This window comes from Dreissena polymorpha, chromosome 4, assembly GCF_020536995.1.
Source record: "Dreissena polymorpha isolate Duluth1 chromosome 4, UMN_Dpol_1.0, whole genome shotgun sequence".
Lineage (NCBI taxonomy): Eukaryota > Metazoa > Mollusca > Bivalvia > Myida > Dreissenidae > Dreissena > Dreissena polymorpha.
The window spans coordinates 134,828,456-134,849,222 of record NC_068358.1 but is presented as its reverse complement, the minus strand read 5'-3'; the positions used below and the strand labels follow the sequence as shown (position 1 = coordinate 134,849,222).

The window sequence follows — 20,767 nt, the reverse complement described above, 5'->3', positions numbered from 1 at the left end:
TAGCCCGCAGGTTTACAGATAACTTGTAAATGATAGCATTCATTAAATTATAATGTCATTCAAAGAATTCAATGCAAATTCATAAATTTAAGAGGCCCGTACATTGATCGTTCACAAAAGTACATATAATTCAGACTAAATACAGATAATTTATTATTGAGAGTTAAATTTCACCTGCTTAACGAGGACAATTTTGACAAGGCATGTTCAGGACCTAAATGCAATCGTTTGACAATTGACAACACTACAAGTGATATGTATTGAACGGTTTAATTTTATTGTTGCTAATGGAGCCTCACATTAGAAATATCCGTACAACAGAACTTCTTTTAACGGGACCGGTTCAAATATTGACGAATTGAGACGCTATCTGGGCTTAATGCATGTGTGTCAAGTGTCGTCCCAGATTATCATGTGCCTTATGCACAGGCTAATGTAGGACGACACTTTAATCCTTAACTGGATTTTCGCTTAAAAAATACCTCATTTAAACAAAAGATACCATACAAGCAGAAAGTTTCGTCCCCGATAGTATATTCGGACTTCACAGGTTTTCTGGGACGACTCTTAACGCACATGCGTTTAGCCCAGTTTTCCCTTTTCCACATTTTGTAGGATAAGGAATCGACATGAATCTATAAATCTCGTATGTATCCTTTGATGCTCTGAGGTTCGAACTCAGGTGGGAGCAATATTATTTAGATTATTGATGTTTACAAACGTCTTCTTAATGTAGGTATTAAATAATGAAATGCATATAGTGGCATATTTAAAATATATAAACTATGCATACAGATCCCTATACTTGTTTATGGAGAGATATTTGTTTCATACACTTTTCCCATTACTCATATCTGAATATTTCTTAATGAAGTTAAAGCAATTTATTTCAGTCCATATAATTGCTCAATGATCAATACCTGGCGTAACAGTAATATCCGGCATTCGTAAAAGAAAACATTGGTCGGAGCATATTGCACACCGAAGCCATGGCGAGCCTCTAATAGTATTTGTTTAAAATTGATTATAAATCGATGTTGTATTGAGTGCGTCACAAGAGTCGAGTTTCAATCCACCGTATCTAGATAAAACCTTCCAAACAAATGTGTCTCTTTTTGGAGCATATTGCCTTAAGTATTTGACATATTGTATTGAAATTTGAGCCCTTGAATCAATAACGCACGTTCCAAATGTATGCTGGACGTGCTCACTAACTCGGCAGTTTGTTTAGTGATTGATAAAAACTATCGCAATCTTTCAACAAACGTTGATAAAATATGAGATAGAAAAAATACGCATTGAATGGAATAACTTGACATTTCTTTCGAATAATATCAGCCGTCAAAAAGTGTTGTATTGAACTGCAGCAAAGGTAAACAGTTAAATCATGAAGTTTTTAGCTTTAATTGTTTACTAAATATGCACAAAACACACAACAACAGAAATGTTATCAAACGGTGTCGTGTGCATACAAACAACAACACTACATCGGAAGAACATCAAAATAAATTGCATTTTAACATGGAACAAATTGTAAATGTGCTGTGATCTAGTATTCTGACAACGAAACACCGCACGACTGAGACAGAAAGTCACTTTTCTCGTAACTAATTCGAAACGTGAATACTATTTCCATTGTGTTGCGGTCTAGGATGAGGACTTTACAAACCACCACCATACCGAGGAAGCCAAGTAAATGTTCACAGGAGTGTAGTTAATATATGTTAAAAGGTCAGAAACTGTCATTTGTTCTGGAATCTAATACGAAAACTACATAAAACTATAGGGGAAGATAGCGGAAGTAAAATAACATGGTGATAAAGTGTGTTTGGACATCACAAGAGTGCAAACCACAGAAACAACACAATACAAAAGACTCGAAAGTACAGAAAACTCTAAAATAGAATATTTCCGGTTTCAATATGTCTGTGAACGGCGGGACTGAGGAGCTGAGGTGCGGACATTGTTTGAAAGCTTACAGCGACCCCAGGCTGCTCACATGCCTCCATTCCTTCTGCCTGGAGTGCCTCAAGGATCACGTGACCAAGAACAATTGGAAGAAGAACCTACTATGTCCGTCGTGTAACAAAGAAATGCTCATACCGAAGGAAGGACTGTCGGCTATTCCCAAGGACACGTATTTGAAGGCCAGGACGCACGCGTGTAAACTGACGCCAGCGTCTGAGTGCGAGACGTGTCAGGGTAACAAGAACGCCGTCTCGCGGTGTTTGGATTGTGACTTGAACCTGTGCGCAGAGTGTAGAGTCTCCCATGCTCCCCCTAGTTCAGAACAGGTGCATAACTTCATTCATTTTGAAACGGACAAGACCAACGATTCCAAGCTAGACCAAAGTGCATCAACTCAAGCAGTAAAACTTACACAAAATCAGTGGTGCCGGAAGCATGAAGATCACGAACGCACGATCTTCTGTACGAAATGTAACCTCACAATTTGCTCGGTTTGCAAAGAGGAAAAACACACTGCCCACCCGGTGCAAGCCTCTGTTGACGTAGCCAAGCTTATGCGAAGTTCACTATCCCATTTTCTCGGGGCTATTAAAGAATACCTTCCCGATTTCGAAATTTACATGAAGCAAATACGGAAGTGCCAGAAAGAACACGATGGCGATCTGCAAAATGCCATAGCAGATGTCCAGGCGCGCTGTAAGTTTCTACAAAACGAAATAGAGAAAATAAGTAACGCTATTATCACAGAATTGAAGGACCGACATAAGTCAACAGGGAGCGATCTTAATAAAGAGGTCAAGAATGTTATTAATTCTTACAAATCTATATCCACGGTAACGGCATCAGCTGATAGGATTATTAAAATTGGTTCCGATGAGAATATTATTCAGACTTCAAAGAAACTGCAGAAGCGATTTAGTCAGATAGACGATGAACTACCGAAAATGACTTTAGAGAAAATAGACACCGTAGGATTCGTCCCGGGTCCGTTGAAGGCCGATTCATTAACTAAAATGTTCGGTCAGTGTACGAAAGGAGAAATCACGCTGCCGGTTTTACCGGAACCGTGGGGGATTAGAGTAGCGAAGGAGTTTGAAATGTGTTCAATAGCCGGCTTTAAGGTGCGAAACAGTCCGGACACGATACAGGCGATTGCTCCTATTTCGGAACAGGAAGCATGGTTGGCGTGTGGGTGGGGAACCAAAGACGTCTACTTGTTCACAATGACCGGTGAACGAAAGAAAAAGATAACACTAGACATTCAGATAGACCACTTGATAATGAACCTTTCCGGGGAATTGCTCGTATCGAGCTACGAGGATAAATATATACGCAAGATAAACAAAGACCACGAGGTTTGCGACTTCGCGATGCCGCACCTGTATCCTGGGGGAATGGTGATGACGAAGCGGAAAGAGCTGTTCGTATGCGCCGTTGACAGCTACACGACGCGAAGGGCTGACCACTCGCACAGATGCCTTCTAAAAATGTCCGAATACGGCATGAACATCGACACGATAGACGAAGACGGTGACGTCATTTTGTTCGGCGCACCGTACCGCGTTTGCGAAGCGCCCAACAAGGATCTGGTGGTAACCGATCGAGAAGAGGGGAAGCTGAGGGTCACAAGGGTGGACCAGGAAGGTTGTCTGAAATACGTGTACAAGGGACCCACAAACGCGGCGTTGAAGCAACCGTTCAATCCGCTTGGACTTTGCTGCGATCGTGTGGGGAACCTGCTCGTGTCCGACTGGGGGAATCACTGCGTTCATCTCGTAAACAACGAAGGAGAGTTTCAGGGATTTATTTTGTCGCAGAAAGATGGACTTTTCAAGCCGAACGCTATGGCCCTCGATAAATCTGGTAATCTTTGGATCGGTGACGGGAATGCCACAGTGCGCGTTTATAAGTATGGGAAACGAGAATACTGAGTGACGTGCGAAACAAAGTACATGTGTAGTATGAAATATTTGCGAGGGAAGGCATTTATTTGTAACCAGATTCAGTGCCGTTTATTGTATTTATTAAAATGGATAAACCACAACAAAGCTACATAATAATTAAAATTATGTAGTTTATATACTAGTAAATCATAGTTGTTTGTATTACAATTGTTTCAAGTAAACATAATTAATAATTATTATTCGGTTTATATTTAATAGTATTTAATAATAGGAAATATCCTGTAAATGTAACAAAGTTAAAAGAAGCAAATAAACCGAAAAACCTAAGAAATCGTTACTTCGCTTTTACATGTTTAGAAATTATACTCATTATAACATAGTAGGTTCACTGTTTTTCGTTTTCTTAATAAACTTAATAATCAATCACCGAGACCATTTACATACATGTACTCTGCAACTTTTAATACGCAGCCAAGATAAACTAAAAATCAGATTCACATGTTCACACGTACACATACTGCAATGTAATATACTCACATACTCTTTCACATTAATTTACACACAATGTTACATTAACATAAACTTTAATGTTCATACACGCTGCAACATTCACATACACTGGCATGTTTACCTACATTGTTACATTCACAAACACTGTTACGTTCACATATGCGGTAACAATCACATACTCTTTAATGTTCACATACTCTTTCACATTCACATACACTGTCAGGTTCACACACGCTGTGACATTAAAACGCACTGTCTCGTTCACATTCACCGTCGTATTCATAAACACGATTTTATTCACACTGTCAGATCATATACTCTTTCACATTAACATACACTGTAACATCATATATGCTGTCCGATTCAAATACTCTGTCACATTCACATACACTGTAACATTCACATATGCTGCCCGATTCAAATACTCTGTCACATTCACATATGCTGTCCGATTCAAATACTCTGTCACATTCACATACACTGTAACATTCACATATGCTGTCCGATTCAAATACTCTGTCACATTCACATACACTGTAACATTCACATATGCTGTCCGATTCAAATACTCTTTCACATTCACATACACTGCATATATGCTCCTGTTACCATGCAGCAAGGTTAACATACTGTCACCATTATATCGACTGTACTATTGAAATGCATTTCCACAATCACATGAACTGTAACATCCACATACTCTGTCACATTCACATATACCATCGCATTCATATGCATCGTTACACTTATATATACTGTCATAATCACATGTACCGTCACATTTATATATACTGTTACATTCACACTGTCTGTCACATTCACATTTACTGTCGCATTCACATACAAGATTTCATTAACATACACAATGATGATAATCATGATGATGATGAGGAGGAGGACGACGACGACTACGACGATGGTGATGATGAAGAAGAGGATGACGAGGAAGATTTAGATGCTGCTGATGATGTTTATAATGATGACGATCATGATGATGATAACTCAATTCTAAACATATGAGTAAAATGATAAGATTAAACTTAGGCCTTCGTAGACGGTCCTTTCCAACGATAGAATCATAAAAAAAAATTGTACATATTTGCGTCGATTTTGCATGAATGTACAGTTTCCTTGCATGGGAATCCTTGGCAATATGCTAGTGCGATTTAACGCGATAATGAGAAACGCTTATCAACTGAAACATTTTAGTATAAAAAGTGCATCTTGTATGTAAAACACGATTTTATGATTAAAACCAGGGGCTTAACTTGAGTTGAAAGGAATCTCTAAACCTACACAATAGTGGGCGGTTTGCTTGGTTTACTTTTTGCGAAAACCAACACACATCGGTTTCAGAGTACACCATTTAGTCGCTATTTTCTAAGCGGCTATGGCGTTAATTAACAAATGCGTTTCAATTCTCTAATACTCTTTCAATCAGTTTTTTTTTGCAGTACGGCTGGATAAAATAATCAAAGCAATTCTGTCGCATTTTCTTTTCGAAATAGTCACGTTTTTTATACAATGGGTAATCATATCTTAATTCAAATCAAAACTGCGTTGCTAACCTTATGTTCCAGTCAGTGTCAAAGCTGGTATCCACCGATTCTCCACAGTTTATTGACACGTAGTAGTTGTGACACATGACACGCAATGGTTTACTGGATTATTGATCATGTTCGTGGCCCAAATCGCAAACCAGTGAGAAGTAAAGATGATTTTCATTTTTTAATTTACGCATTCCAAACTCACACCGTGCAATGAACTAACGCATCGTCTGTGGTTCATCCATCAGCTGCGGTACTGTATAACGTAATCCTTACCATTCTAGCTGCTAAATTTGATTTAAAGAAATCCGTTAGAATATAGTCAAAAATCAAACAAAATTCACCACTCTCACTGTCAAACTCTAATTACACAGAATTTAGACCAAAGAAAAATATGAACAACATTTTATTGAAATATATAATCATTTCTCTTCGGTTATTCCAAATTACAGCATCCCACATGCACACACAGCATTTTTATCAACATTCAAATTCGAGTGGGGTTGGAAAAACGGCTCAAGCCAACGGCCATGGTTACTTATTAGATGGTCATGACATCGGCTGCGAAAATAAAATTATGCTTAAGCCATCGGCTGCGGCAATGAAAATTGGCATGGTGAGATGTGGACGTTACTCATTGATTCGATAGAACTATCAGATATTTTGATCACAAAAACTACTGAAACAAGTCATTTACACGCAATATGTCTCCACATTATGTAGAGTACACTTGACTCGCTATCCCGAAATCGGGTTACTCTTTCACCTCGAAATAATTTGTATGGTTTATGAACTTCGACATTTCGAGATTCCACTGTACTTCGTAGGAGATTGTCAAATGTGTTTGGCATGCGTTGTACTATATGATTTCCTTCTATCCTTTTGTTAAAATAGCGATAATTATTGCAAAACTCTTATTACGAGCTAACTTTCGATACAAATATCGGTTGCGGCTTTCTTTCAATATTATACTATTTGGAATTTGAGGACCATGGATAATTCATATGTGATTTGTCGCGGTACGACTGAAAATAATTGAAACTGTATAGAACTCACACATTCAAATAAATTAAATAAGTTGAACGTTTAATTATCACGCAGATACGGAATCCGGATAGTGCCATCTATAATCCAGCCCTTCTTTCATCACACACACACGACGCACGAAGCGATACACGATATTTTGCGCGACACACGAAGCGACTTACGATATTATGCGCGATACTCAAAGCGACACAATAAATTTTGCGCGACACACAAAGCGACAAACGATATTTTGCGCATTACACGAAGCGACGCGCGAGAATGTACCACGAAATATCGCCCTTGTGTAGGTAGCCTTAATGGCGACATATCGAGGTAAATATCGCGTGTCGCTTTGAGTATCGCGCAAAATATCGTATGTTGCTTCGTGTATGGCGCATAATATCGTGTGTCGCTTTGAGTATCGCGCAAAATATCGTGTCTCGCGTTCAAAGGGCGACACACGATATGTTGCGCGATACACGAAGCGACACATATTATTTTGCGCGATACCCAAAGCGACACGCGATATTTTGCTCGACACACGAAGCGACACACGATATTTTGCGCGATACACGAAGCGAAACGCGATATTAACCACGATATAACGCCTTTTAGGCTACCTACACAAGGGCGATATTTCGTGCTACATTGTCGCGCGTCGCTTCGTGTATTTCGCAAAATATCGTGTGTCGCTTCGTGTGTCGCGCAAAATAGTGTGTATCGCTTTGAGTACCTAGCAAAAAATCGTGTCTCGCGTTCAAATGGCGACACACAACATGTTACGCGATGCACGAAGCGGCACACGATATTTTGCGCGATACTCAAAGCGACACACGATATTTTGCTCGACACACGAAGCGACAAACGATAATTTGCGTGATACACAGAGCGACACGCGATATTTACCACGATATATCGTCTTTTTACATATTACAATATCGTGTGTCCTACACAACGGCGATATTTCGTGGTACATTATCGCGCGTCGCTTCGTGTATGTCGCAAAATATCGTGTGTCGCTTTGAGTATCGCGCAAAATATCGTGCGACGCTTCATGTATTTCTTCAGCATCCAAAGCAGCTAGTGAATCTGAAAATATAATCGTATAGAAGCTTGTTGTGAACGCAAATATAACCATATCGCTTGTTGTAAACGGTAATATAATCATATAGCTTGTTGTGAACGGAAATATAGTGATATAGCTTGTTGTGAACGGACATATAAGCATCATATCGCTTGCTTTGCATGTCAATACCGAAATACACAAGAAAAAACCGAGTTTCAAAGGATTTTACAGAAATACATATTAAACAAGACTATTGCCAAGCAATATATGTCCCCTACCGGCTCCACCATTGTCAGAAAATTCAGATTAAAAAAAATATATTGTTGCCATAGCTACCAGAATTTTTGACGTATGAACACAATGAAATGACGTGCATGATGTCCATATTCCCATCTATCCATGTTTTAAGTTTCATGAAGAAATATGAAGAACTGTTATCGCAGGATCCAGAAAAGTGTGACAGACTGACAGACTGACGGACAGAGGGCAAACCATAAGGCCCCTCCGGTGAAACCGGTAGGGGACAATAACGGAAACTGCTGAGACATATCGCATTTAATCCGTTATTTATGATGTTATTTAATATATGTCCAACTGAAAGCATCACGAAGTTTCAAATATACACTAATGAAAGAGACCATTTCGGAAGTGCGTAAGATCCATATTCATCACCATACCTGTTATATAACTATTTAATCGTCTTCCAAAGTGAAAACATCAAAAATTCAAATCGCTGTTCTGTATAATACGGGTTATGGCCCTATTCCACTACGAAAACAAGCCCACGATTCGCTACGATTTCTCACATTTATTGAATCGGGAAGACTCGTGACAGTCTGCGATTCAGCTACGACAGTGGTACAATTGAGTTACGACGAATCGTGGGGTTCGGTTGACGTCTTGCGAATAGGGTCGCGACTTCTATACGATGTGTAAGAATCTACTGCGACTGTACTACGAACGATGCAGATCGGTCACGACTAAGCTAGGACCTCACCGAACGCACCCATGAATTCGGCGCCAATATCTACTGATATTGATTTTAACACGGCACGCGTTTTGTTTTCTATAGTAAATGAAGGAAATAAAGTGTGGGTTATTCTGCAATAAATTATGGGCGGAGCTTAATGTTTCGAAAATAGTTCCGAATAAATAAAGAACATATTGCAGTAAAATGCACGTGCTTAAATCCCGCTCTTAAAGAAATGTAAAAAATGTAGCACGTTTATAAATGTAATGAAACAACAAATTGTATAGATCTATTTGGTGATAAGTGGCATGACCACGCCTGCTAAGAATTTGTTTGTTAAGAAACGTAATTAAGCTTTTCAGAAGAATTAACACATGTGACGTCATTTAGTTTCTATGAGTGTTGTTCTCAATGAAAGTGACGTAATTTGCAAAATATTTATGAATGAAAACGACGTCAAATGTTTGTACAATTCAATGACGTCACTAATTAGTGAACTTTGTACTAAGAAGGGCGGAGTATTGAAAAATATAGTTCACGTCCAAAAGCTTGAAGCAAATCAATCAGAATCGTGTAAGAATAGAAAAAATATTTTTCTATGATGGCTTGTTGTCGAATAACCCACTGTAAGGAGTATAGATTCGTGTCATCAAAGCACTCGTGCTCCGCATTCGTGATTTAATTTCTACGCATCTATACTCCTAACTGTGGGTTATTCGACAACAAAACATGATGAAAAATATTTTTTTATTTTATTTTATGCTTTCCGGTGGTTTATAGAGAAGTATCAGTGAATTAAAACTGATAATTTCACTGTTTCAAACAATGAAAATTATCAGTGAAAATTATCGATAATTTTTACTGTTTATGTTAAATGACGTCATTTTTTGGACGAAATGACGTGATTTTCCCTGCGAAATTCTTCAGTTAAACTCAATGTATATGAACTGTGAAAAAAGCATTAAATAAAAAGAAAATTTGTTTGGTTCGGTGGATTATCGATTTTAATTCACTCGTGATCATATAAAAAAAATATATTTTCACTCGTGGTTGCTCCACTCGTGAAAATATTATTTTCTATGATCACTCGTGAATTAAAATCGATAATCCACCGAATCCAACAAATATCCTCTATATCATTCTTTACAAAATCGTAACTATTTCGTAACTAAATCGCGAGAATCTTAGCGGGCTCGCAACTCAATCGGGGTGAACTCTTGAGAGTCTTGACAAAGTCGTAAATGATTCGTAGACAGATCACGTGATCACCGATTCCCCGATTAAGTCACGAATTACCTAAGATTCCATTACGACGCCCAAGAACGCACTACGACACTGTTACGAGTCAACTGCGATTAAATTTAGTCTTGGAGGTCTTGGTCAAATTTTAAACACGTTTTAAAACTGGCCGCGATTTTTGGGAGCTCACGACTCGCCCGTGAGTTAGGACCTTCGCCGATTGAGTTACGAATGTCCCCGACCTCAAAATATTGGAAATCGAGACAAATCGTGGGGAATCGGGTCGTAGTGGAATACCCCTTTTAGTGTCTACCCGGAAAAGAACACAGGTGGTTAGCGTGTGGCTATGCTATTAATTAGTGAAAACATCATTTTGAATGATGAATAATCATATTATAACGAAAAATTAACTTTTCTGAAAAAAAATATTTCACTATCAAATATATATTTATATATATATTTGATAGTGAAATATTTTTTTTCAGAAAAGTTAATTTTTCGTTATAATATGATTATTTATCATTCAAAATGATGTTTTCACTAATTAATATCATAGCCACACGCTAACCACCTGTGGAAAAGAAGGGAAGTAACCTACAGAGACAATTGGCGCGATATTGCTAAATTTTGTATATAATAGCACATGTTGTTTTTTTAAATAACAGTGAGTTTTTCCATTATACAAGTTCCATTGGGTAGGAAATATAAGTATGTTTTTTTTCACCGGCAACAAGGTGAGAATAGCAGTCGTTATAACGATTAAGGATTACACATAATTAATTTTACCCAATCTGTATACGTCTTCGGCATAGCGAGAGCCAAGTGTACCCTACATGATGTGGAGACATATTGCGTGTAAATGACTTGTTTCAATGTCAAAGAATGAATTATTTAAAAAGAAATCCACTCACCCATCCCATTTTATTTCAAAATACGAACGAAAATCTTAAAACTGTTTTTGTGATTAAAATATCTGATAGTTCTATCGAATATGGTCAATGAGTTACGTCCACATCTCATCATGCCAATTTTCATTGCCGCAGCCGATGATTTGAGCATAATTTTATTTTCGCAGCCGATGTCGTGACCATCTAATAAGTAACCACGGCCGTTGGCTTGAGCCGTTTTTCCAACCCCACTCGAATTTGAATGTTGATAAAAATGTTGTGTGTTCATGTGGGATGCTGTAATATGGAATAACCGAAGAGAAATGATTAAATATTTCAATAAAATGTTGTTCATATTTATCTTCGGTCTAAATCCTGTGGAATATAGAGTTTGACATAAAGAGTGGTGAATTTTGTTTGATTTTTGACCGCATTCTAACGGATTTCTTTAAAAGTAAGCAGCTAGGAAGGTAAGGATTACGTTCACAAAGTCATTTTTACTTAGGCTCTCAAAAAACACACGCAAATCTGCTTAATTCAATACGTAAGTATAAATAATAGGGAAATACTTACACTCCGCTTTTACCCGACATGTATACAGTGCCGCAGCCGATGGATGAACCGCAGACGATGCGTTAGTCGATTGCACGGTGTGAAAATATTGCAACTGAAACTGGTAACCCAATCCATTTTTTTTCGCTGCTGAATAAGGGAATATAAACTAGTTTCGTTTGCCTTATTAATGACGGAAATGATGTTCGTTGTTGATGTTGTACATTTTGGTTCAATGTAATTGATTTTTTTAGCAAGAAAATGCCAATTCCTAAATCGACATGAATAAGTAATATGAAACTGGTTCCTTTTTCATTATTCAGCGGCGAATAAGTGACTGGGTTACCATAAGGCAAAACTAAGACGAAATGTACTACTATAAATAATTGTATAACCTACCTACACGTACAATGATTTGTATTAATATGTGGTACACTTTGGTTCTTTAAAATATCTTAAAAAATATTAGTTTCTGATAAGGATTTATTAAGGAATAAGGGACTTTTCCTTTTTTTCCTTATTCCGCCAAAAATAATTACAAATACTAGTATGTTGAATTGTACTAGATTTATGATAAACAATGTGATTAAATATCACATTAACGTAATATAAATTGACAGGATTTAGTTTCAGTTGATGTGAAGTTAGTATTCGAAGTAGAAAACTCCAGTTTAAACGAGATATTCTATTCAATCGCGAAGAAACATGAATATGTACCGTAATACATTTATAAGGTTAATGTATTCTAGTAATTATGTTATACGTAACGCAAAGTGTACGCATTATTCATCTTAAATAGCTTATATCAATTATTTTAAATAAGGAACTGTTCCATTTCCCTTATTCGCATAAAAAATAAGTAACTATGAAAAATGTACCAACTTACTCTCCATCATTTAATACATGATTATTTATTAATTATTACAAAACTCATATACTTGCAATAGTTTAGGAATTTTTGTGTAACTTCTGAAGGTTTAATCAAAAGGTTTCATATGTGTGGGTAATCATGACCATGGTCTGTGTATTGAGATGGTATTAAACCAAGCGCTAAACGTTCAGTGGTAGTAAAATTATCAAAAGCTGGCTTTTCATCTGTGCCGGACCATTTATGTTTTGTCTTGGCTAGAATCAAGGGACATTAGCTAAACACAATTTATAGCCCAAATCATTAACATACGTAATGTTTTGTCCATTAAGTTTAATCAAATTGGTCTTAAATCGGGGTAATGTTGACTCTTCAATAAATTATTGGTAGCCTCAGCCAAGAAAGATTCCCTCACTCCACCCTTCAGTTGTTATTGCAATTGCGACATTGCGATTACTTGAACAAATGTATAGGCACGTGCATATATTACCTAATGGACGCTACGTCCCTGAAAGCATGGGATCTGAATTTCGAAATGATATTTAACATCGACTCAAGTTACACACAGTCAATTTAAGACGTCGACGATCGTAGCAAAAAAACGAACTAAGGGGAACAACTATCATAGGCACTTGATACTTAATCAATGAGATTTGTTCGATCTTGCCATAGGCCTTTCATATACAGCCAGATGCCGCATCATGTAAAGAAAAATGGAGAGTGTTACAGCGCTTCTTATTAATTTACATACTAGACTCACGAAAGTTGGGACTAATTTTAAATTATCGCTGCAATTTCCAGCTTGTTTAGTGTTTACTTAAATTTTGGTGAGGTCATATGTTAAGCGGGGTGGGTTGGGGGAGGGGGGAGGGACCGGAGTGCCCGCAGCAAACCCACCTGTCCGGTAAGGTGATCGCCTACCAAACTCACAATATATATCACCTGTAGAAACCGGACTGTTATTTATAGTGAGAGTTGAACTCAAGATATGTGGCTCTAGCGTCCGCCTACGATACGGTAGGTCGATGGTTCGAGTAACGCTCGAATCCTGTTCTGACATGGCCCTACCGATTAGCTATAGTTGCGTACTGATCGCCTTACTGAAAAGCAGTCCGGCTTATAGAATATCAATTGAAAGTAAGGAGGCTCACAAGTAAAGGTTTATAAGTAGTCAAAACTGACTGAACATTAATCGCGAATTCGCATTTTAATATTAAAACCACTTAATTTATTATGTGAATAAACATTTGCTAGGTGAATTGAATGGAAAGTAATAGGTAACGGTACCGAACATCGGCCGAACGTCAGCGAGGTTGGAGATTAGTTGTATAAGCGGCCCGGTTAGAGTTATTGCCTTTATATCGGTAGGTCCCGGGTTCGACAAATACAAGCAATACAAAGAAACATAAGAACTTTTTCACGATTTAGAACAGTTGCGAAAACAGATAGAATTCCCGAACAAATATATGATTTGGTCACTGAAATCACTTATATTAAAACAGGAGTGACATTAAACAAGAAATACACTAATTGTTTCCTCCCAAAATCACAATCCATAGAAACATAACACATACAGAATCAAAACATACAAACTCTTTTTTTTGTAAATGATATATCACTGACATTCACACGTTTAGAACTGTTCCATCCGTGCGATGAAGAATATTACAAGGGAAACAACTCCTTTCAAAATACACTGTTACTGGTTTGTGAAGTTTTCTCCCTTTCTTGAATGAACACTTTAATACTCGTCGTTTTCACGATGACATAATTTGACTAAAACAGCGGATACTGGTTATATATCAGCGATATATAAACCCAACATGTGCATTGTTTCTTCAAACGCCCCACATACAAATACCATATGCGCATGTAAATATTTGGACGGGTAAATATGTGACGTCATTGGCGTCTCACTGTCATGCAAGTCTCATAGCGATGGATGGGCCCTTGTTGTAGGACACCGCTCGCGCGACAATCGGAGTAGATGTATTAGGTCCAAACATGAGTACAGGGAAGGCGTTGGTTTGGATACCGTGATACCTTAGTACTGCTTCGTATCGTAGGCATTCTATACACCTAAGTGTAATTGATACCTGTAGTTCATATTAGTTCATGTTGTGATTACTGAATAACATTCAAACAACGCATTCATGATACAATCTGTGTTCACAATACATGTCTTGGCAAGTAAGCGATGACATTTGGCAATGCCCAATACCGGACACAAAGTGGAGCTTTTTTCTCAGTGATGGTTTTAAGGTATTGTGGATACGTACCGACTAAACCCATTTATGCCTAACAGCGTAGACCCAGATGAGACGCCGCATGATGCAAAATTAACATTAATTTCTACAACACTTCTAATACAAGTTGTTTGATATTACGCATGCGAAAACAAGGGATTGGTATTGAGGCGAAAGAAGGGGGTGGGCGGCGGCAGGAAGTTTTGCGTCGTTTTTATTCCAAGGTCTAGTTTTTCTCCCCCTAATAGCCCATTTTGTTGTTACATGATAGATATTGCCGGTGTTTATAGTGCATTACAGCTAGTATTCTGTGCTTACATATTTAAATATAGACACCAATAGCATTATGTTGTATGGTTAATTTACATACAGTTTTTTTAAATATCTGATGCAAGCGAAATCATCCAGTATGTAATTTGTCTTCATGTTATATGCCAGTGTAGTTTAAGTAGGGGTTTATTAAAGAGCGCTAATAAAAAATAATTAAAAAAAAACAAGACACAGTTATTAAATAAGATTTAATACGAAAATCTGGACGGAATAAACAAAAGGAACGTATTGTTTAAATAAATCTGAAATAAGACACGATGTCAGGTTGAATAAAGCGGATGACAACATTACAATTTCGAATTAGATGAACGCTGCAGGTGTAAGACTGATAAAATGCATGATCGCATGAGGTATTGCAGTCATTATCGTTCGATCACGTGAGATTTCTTTAGAGTTGGTTATCACGTGATACACAAGAACGCTGATCACGTGAGGGATGACGCAGGAGATCACGTGATTAATGAGGTCGATGGTCACTTGATCAGCTTATGCAGCCTCCTCCTCTCCGGCCTCTTCTTCGTCAAACTCGCCCTCCTCCTCGGCGGTGGCGTCCTGGTACTGCTGGTACTCGGACACCAAGTCGTTCATGTTCGACTCGGCCTCAGTGAACTCCATCTCATCCATGCCTTCACCGGTGTACCTGTAATAATCGTAAAAATTATAGCACATGCTTTTAACGATGAATCCCGTTTAGAGTAAGATTGAACTTTTCTCAACAATAAGAGGTAAAAGCTGAGTGAGGCCTATTTTTTGTGTTCTCAATTTTAGCGTCGCTCCCGATCGGTTTTTAACAGAATACTGTAAGAAACTTTCTTACAGTTCAATGTACTTGGCTTACCATTGCATGTTATTTGCATCTTTTAAAACGAAATAGCCTTCTGACTCACCAGTGGAGGAAAGCCTTGCGACGGAACATAGCGGTGAACTGCTCGGAGACGCGCTTGAAGAGCTCTTGGATGGCGGTGGTGTTGCCGATGAAGGTGGCGGACATCTTGAGACCACGTGGTGGAATGTCGCAGACGGCAACTTTCACGTTGTTGGGGATCCATTCGACGAAGTAGCTGCTGTTCTTGTTCTGGACGTTCAACATCTGCTCATCGACCTCTGCAAAGAGAAAAACAAAATTCGTGGGAAAAGGGCTTAACATGTTTTTTTTGTACGAATCATACTGAAAATATAAAGTATGATTACAAACTAATTATAAGAAGTCGAGTATTAATGGCGTTATACCTTCACCAAAGAATAGCCATTTTTGTTGAAAACACTACTGCTGCAAAATACTTAGGCAGAAATCTATTTTTGCATATGCTATATTCTTCAATTGACTGTAAAAATGCCAAATGACAGCATCTACCTTTCATGGACATGCGGCCACGGAAGAGTGCGCTGACGGTGAGGTAGCGGCCGTGGCGCGGGTCGCAGGCGGCCATCATGTTCTTGGCGTCGAAGATCTGCTGGGTGAGCTCTGGTACGGTGAGGGCGCGGTACTGCTGGCTGCCGCGGGAGGTCAGGGGCGCAAATCCGGGCATGAAGAAGTGCAGACGAGGGAACGGGACCATGTTGACGGCGATCTTCCTGAGATCAGCGTTCAGCTGACCTGGATGGGTTAACAATGATTTCGAATGTAAGAATTTAAATACTGCATACATTTGGAAATAATGATCAATAATTTTACAACTACTTATTACTGTTTATTGTTATTATAATTATCATATTTAGTATTATAATTATTATTATTATTATTATTATTATTATTATTATTATTATTATTATTAATAGTAGTAGTAGTAGTAGTAGTAGTAGTAGTAGTAGTAGTAGTAGTAGTAGCAGTAGTAGTAGTAGTAGTAGTACTAGTAGTAGTAGTAGTAGTAGAAGTAGTAGTAGTAGTAGTAGTAGTAGTAGTAGTAGTAGTAGTAGTAGTAGTAGTAGTAGTAAATGTTTTATATTGTTTTAGCAATTACAATGTAAGCGCTTTCAAATGGAGTTACGTTTGAAATTCTTGATCAACAGGAAGACACCGCCGGTTACCTGGGAATCGGAGACAGGTGGTGACGCCAGACATAGTGGCAGAGATGAGGTGGTTAAGGTCTCCGTATGTGGGGGTGGTGAGTTTCAGGGTCCTGAAGCAAATGTCATACAGGGCCTCGTTGTCGATGCAGTAGGTCTCGTCGGTGTTCTCAACAAGCTGGTGGACTGAGAGGGTGGCGTTGTATGGCTCGACGACGGTGTCGGATACCTTTGGGGACGGTACAACGGAGAATGTGTTCATGATTCTGTCGGGGTACTCCTCACGGATCTTGCTGATCAGCAACGTTCCCATGCCGGCACCGGTGCCGCCGCCGAGAGAGTGGGTCAGCTGGAACCCCTGGATGCAGTCACATGACTCGGCCTCCTTGCGGACGACGTCGAGGACGGAGTCGATCAGTTCAGCGCCCTCTGTGTAGTGACCCTTGGCCCAGTTGTTGCCTGCACCGCTCTGGCCTGTAAATATATCATAACAATCTTAAACTTGTACAAGCTGAGTTGTGAAGTCTTGAAAGGGGATACGTATAATAATTACGGGCTACGACAAACGATGGATTAATTGAACACAGTCAGCAAAATCTGCAAATTATAAATCGCTCCCGTTGTGATAAAACAAAACAATAGCATTTCAAAAGACACCTTAAATCATCTTGAGTTACAAGTATCGCCGAATAACTTAGTTATCTCAAAAATCAGTTTTATTGTAAACCTCAAAAACTCAAAAAGGAGATACAGTTTGATAAAATTTTATACAATCCCCAAATAATGGTTTTCAAAGAGTGTCAATTTGACAATTATCAGTAACTTCTATAGCTCCTTTAGTGTATTTCCGTAACTCATCATTGCCTTTTTATAAATCACGCCTAACAATGAGCATAAAACGAAGTTAAGATAACGCAATTCAAAATCACCGATATGCGGGAATAACAATAACATTGTAGCTCATGGTATCTAAAGCATCTTCTATAAGTTCAATACCACAAACAATGTGTTAACATCTTTACATTGGAGTCATGTTTCGAGTTTCGAATAAGAACAATCGTCAAAATCAAGCTATTATTTCCAGCACATTAACGCAAACATTAGGAGCTCATATCTAAATGATAAAGCACCGCTTAAAGCATTTTATTGTAAATGAACTGGTAATTCGTTTGTCACCTTAACATCATAAGAAATAAAGAATTTGCAGAGTAATTCGGGGTCCGTGAGCATTTGTGTAGAAAAAGGCAGGGGTAGAAAGAGACATTTGATGAGCCACGTCATGCGAAAATGGGATTTATGTCAAATATGGCTAGAGTAGCTCCAGCCTAGTAAGCGCTTTCGCGCAGTCTGGCCATTAGCTTCATTGTCCGCTGATGGGAGCACGAAACCTTAAATGACTTTACAGAGGGCACCGTAGCTCAGGACCAGACTGCGCGGATACGCAGGCTGGTTTGGAGCTACACTGGCCGCATATGGCATAATACCTATTTTCGCATGAGATGACCGAACACGTCTCATCTTGATAATGAGCTTAATAAGTATGTCTTGAAGTTAGACTCTTTAAAATTGTGGATTAACTATGAACGACTGATTTTAGATAAAAAAATTTTAAATGTTGACCTTTGTACTCAGATTTTGAAATGTGAGTAGTCAGTAAATGGCATACCTTAACTAAGCATGATGATGATGATGTTGAGAGAGCATGGTAATCATGCTAATTATGATAATCATGATGGTAACATATGATAATGATGATCAGGTTACGACGACGACAATAATGATTTTGATACTAATGGTTATACTGATACTCATAAAAATGACGCTGAATATTATGAGAACAGTTAAAACGATTATTTTGAGTGAGTATTGATTGTGATGAGTATGATGATGCTGATTACGGTAATGACGATGACAATGATGATACAAGAATGGAAATGCCCATACCGAACACAAAGTTGTCTGGTCGGAAGATCTGTCCAAAGGGTCCGGATCTGACTGAGTCCATGGTGCCCGGCTCGAGGTCGACAAGAACAGCACGTGGTACGTATTTGCCACCTGAGCAATGCGATTGACATTTGATTCGAATACTCTTTATGGGCGGGACGTTTAATTACGTTGCACGTTTAATTATCAACATGTTACGAGGTTTGATAGTAATGATTTGTATTTTGATGATTGAAGAAACATTTTAAATGGATTAGTCCTTATTCTGACCTAATGTTTTTCAAATGGTGTTCGTCAAAGATTTTGCAAAACATAAATTCGGATATGAAATGGGATATTATTTTCCCCTTAAATCTAAATATCAGAACACACAGACGCTGATTGGCAAGTATTAATTGATAAATTAAATGTTTTTCCATTCCAAAGCACCCAGCAAATAAGAAAGAGTGTTTATACCAGTGGCCTCATTGTAGTAGACGTTGATTCTCTCGAGCTGAAGGTCGGAGTCTCCGTGGTACGTTCCGGTGGGGTCAATACCGTGCTCGTCAGAAATTACCTCCCAGAACTGAAAGTTACATCAAGCAAATGGTGATACATGCGTATTGGGATATGCAGCACTTCGCCACGAAACCCGGCACACATGTAACTGCCCGTTAAAATAACATTCATTAGGACACTGTTCAATTACCGGGTATAAGAGCGTGAAGGACAGGTAACCAATAGCAACCAAACCTTCTCACGTCAGATACCTTCAAAATCGATAAACTACAGTATTAATTAATGTAATACATGTTCTTTGGAAATTTTGACTTCAGGTATGCTTTTAACAATAAAGAAGGCATAAAGAAACTCAAAGAATATTTTGTTGAGATACATTTATGTTAGCATTCCTTGGTCTTTTATCAAATACAATTTAAAACTTTTCGCGGATGTTGATAGCAACCGAAGTCGTAACTATGATATGGCGACCAGAAGCAGTTATAACAAAAGCATCGTTCTGGGAAAACTGGTCTTAATTTATGTGCGTAAAGTGTCGTCCAATATTAGCCTGAATAGTCCACACCGGCTAATCTGGGACGACACTGTGCGAATCAACTGGATTTTCGCTCAGAAGAGAATAGCTTTTAACGAAAAATACCATAAAAGCGGAAAGTGTCGACACTGATAAGCCTGTGTGGACTTGACAGGCTATTCTCATCTGGGACGACTCTTTATACGCACATGGATTGAGCAAAATTTTCTCAAAACGAGGCTCGCTATATAATCATTTGAACCACTAACCAATCAAACCTGACTTCATATACTGAGATTTCTATGATAGTTTTATTACCCGTAGTGTAGTTTGGATGGGAAATCGAAACAATGACCGTGGTTAATATCTTAAAATCTTATGTTTACAGTCAAATATTTGCTCTTTACTGAGATATCACCAACGATATATTTACTGGATGACTCTATTTTGGCAAATATATTTAATAGTCAATTATAAAACAAATATCGACAAGTGTTGAGTATTCTTTTGGCAAATATATTTAATAGTCAATTATCAAACAAAAGTTTTAGCCTTTTCTTGATGAAACCGGTCATACACCAAACAATGATGAGCAAATATGTATTTAAAGATAATTTTGAAAGACGAATATCTTGCATGCAATCATAAGGCCAAATCAAATTTCTGCAAATCTTTCTGTTTGTAAAACAAT

The 20,767-nt window shown here is 38.2% G+C and overlaps 2 protein-coding genes across 2 annotated transcripts in view; one reads left to right on the top strand and one right to left on the bottom strand.

Moving 5' to 3' along the window:
* Nucleotides 1-1,121: 1,121 nt before the first annotated feature.
* LOC127876694 (E3 ubiquitin-protein ligase TRIM71-like) lies at nucleotides 1,122-4,174 on the top strand. Its single transcript, XM_052422099.1, has one exon. The coding sequence runs from the start codon at nucleotides 1,923-1,925 to the stop codon at nucleotides 3,897-3,899; it is 1,977 nt and encodes a 658-aa protein (XP_052278059.1). The 5' UTR covers nucleotides 1,122-1,922; the 3' UTR covers nucleotides 3,900-4,174.
* An 11,113-nt stretch (nucleotides 4,175-15,287) lies between these two features.
* The window catches only part of LOC127876696 (tubulin beta chain-like), a 6,684-nt gene continuing 1,204 nt past the window's right edge, over nucleotides 15,288-20,767 (bottom strand). Inside the window, exons 2-7 of the mRNA XM_052422102.1 lie at nucleotides 19,521-19,629; nucleotides 19,065-19,175; nucleotides 17,142-17,594; nucleotides 16,468-16,710; nucleotides 16,001-16,217; nucleotides 15,288-15,753 (exon numbers count right to left, since the gene is read on the bottom strand). Of these exons, the coding sequence (XP_052278062.1) occupies nucleotides 15,600-15,753; nucleotides 16,001-16,217; nucleotides 16,468-16,710; nucleotides 17,142-17,594; nucleotides 19,065-19,175; nucleotides 19,521-19,629 (1,287 nt within the window). The 3' untranslated portion in view covers nucleotides 15,288-15,599. The remainder of the gene's footprint in view (nucleotides 15,754-16,000; nucleotides 16,218-16,467; nucleotides 16,711-17,141; nucleotides 17,595-19,064; nucleotides 19,176-19,520; nucleotides 19,630-20,767) is intronic.

What these genes read in the sequence shown, in the direction of transcription:
- LOC127876694 (XM_052422099.1), top strand. Translation starts at nt 1,923, where the DNA reads ATGTCTGTGAACGGCGGGACTGAGGAGCTGAGGTGCGGACATTGTTTG.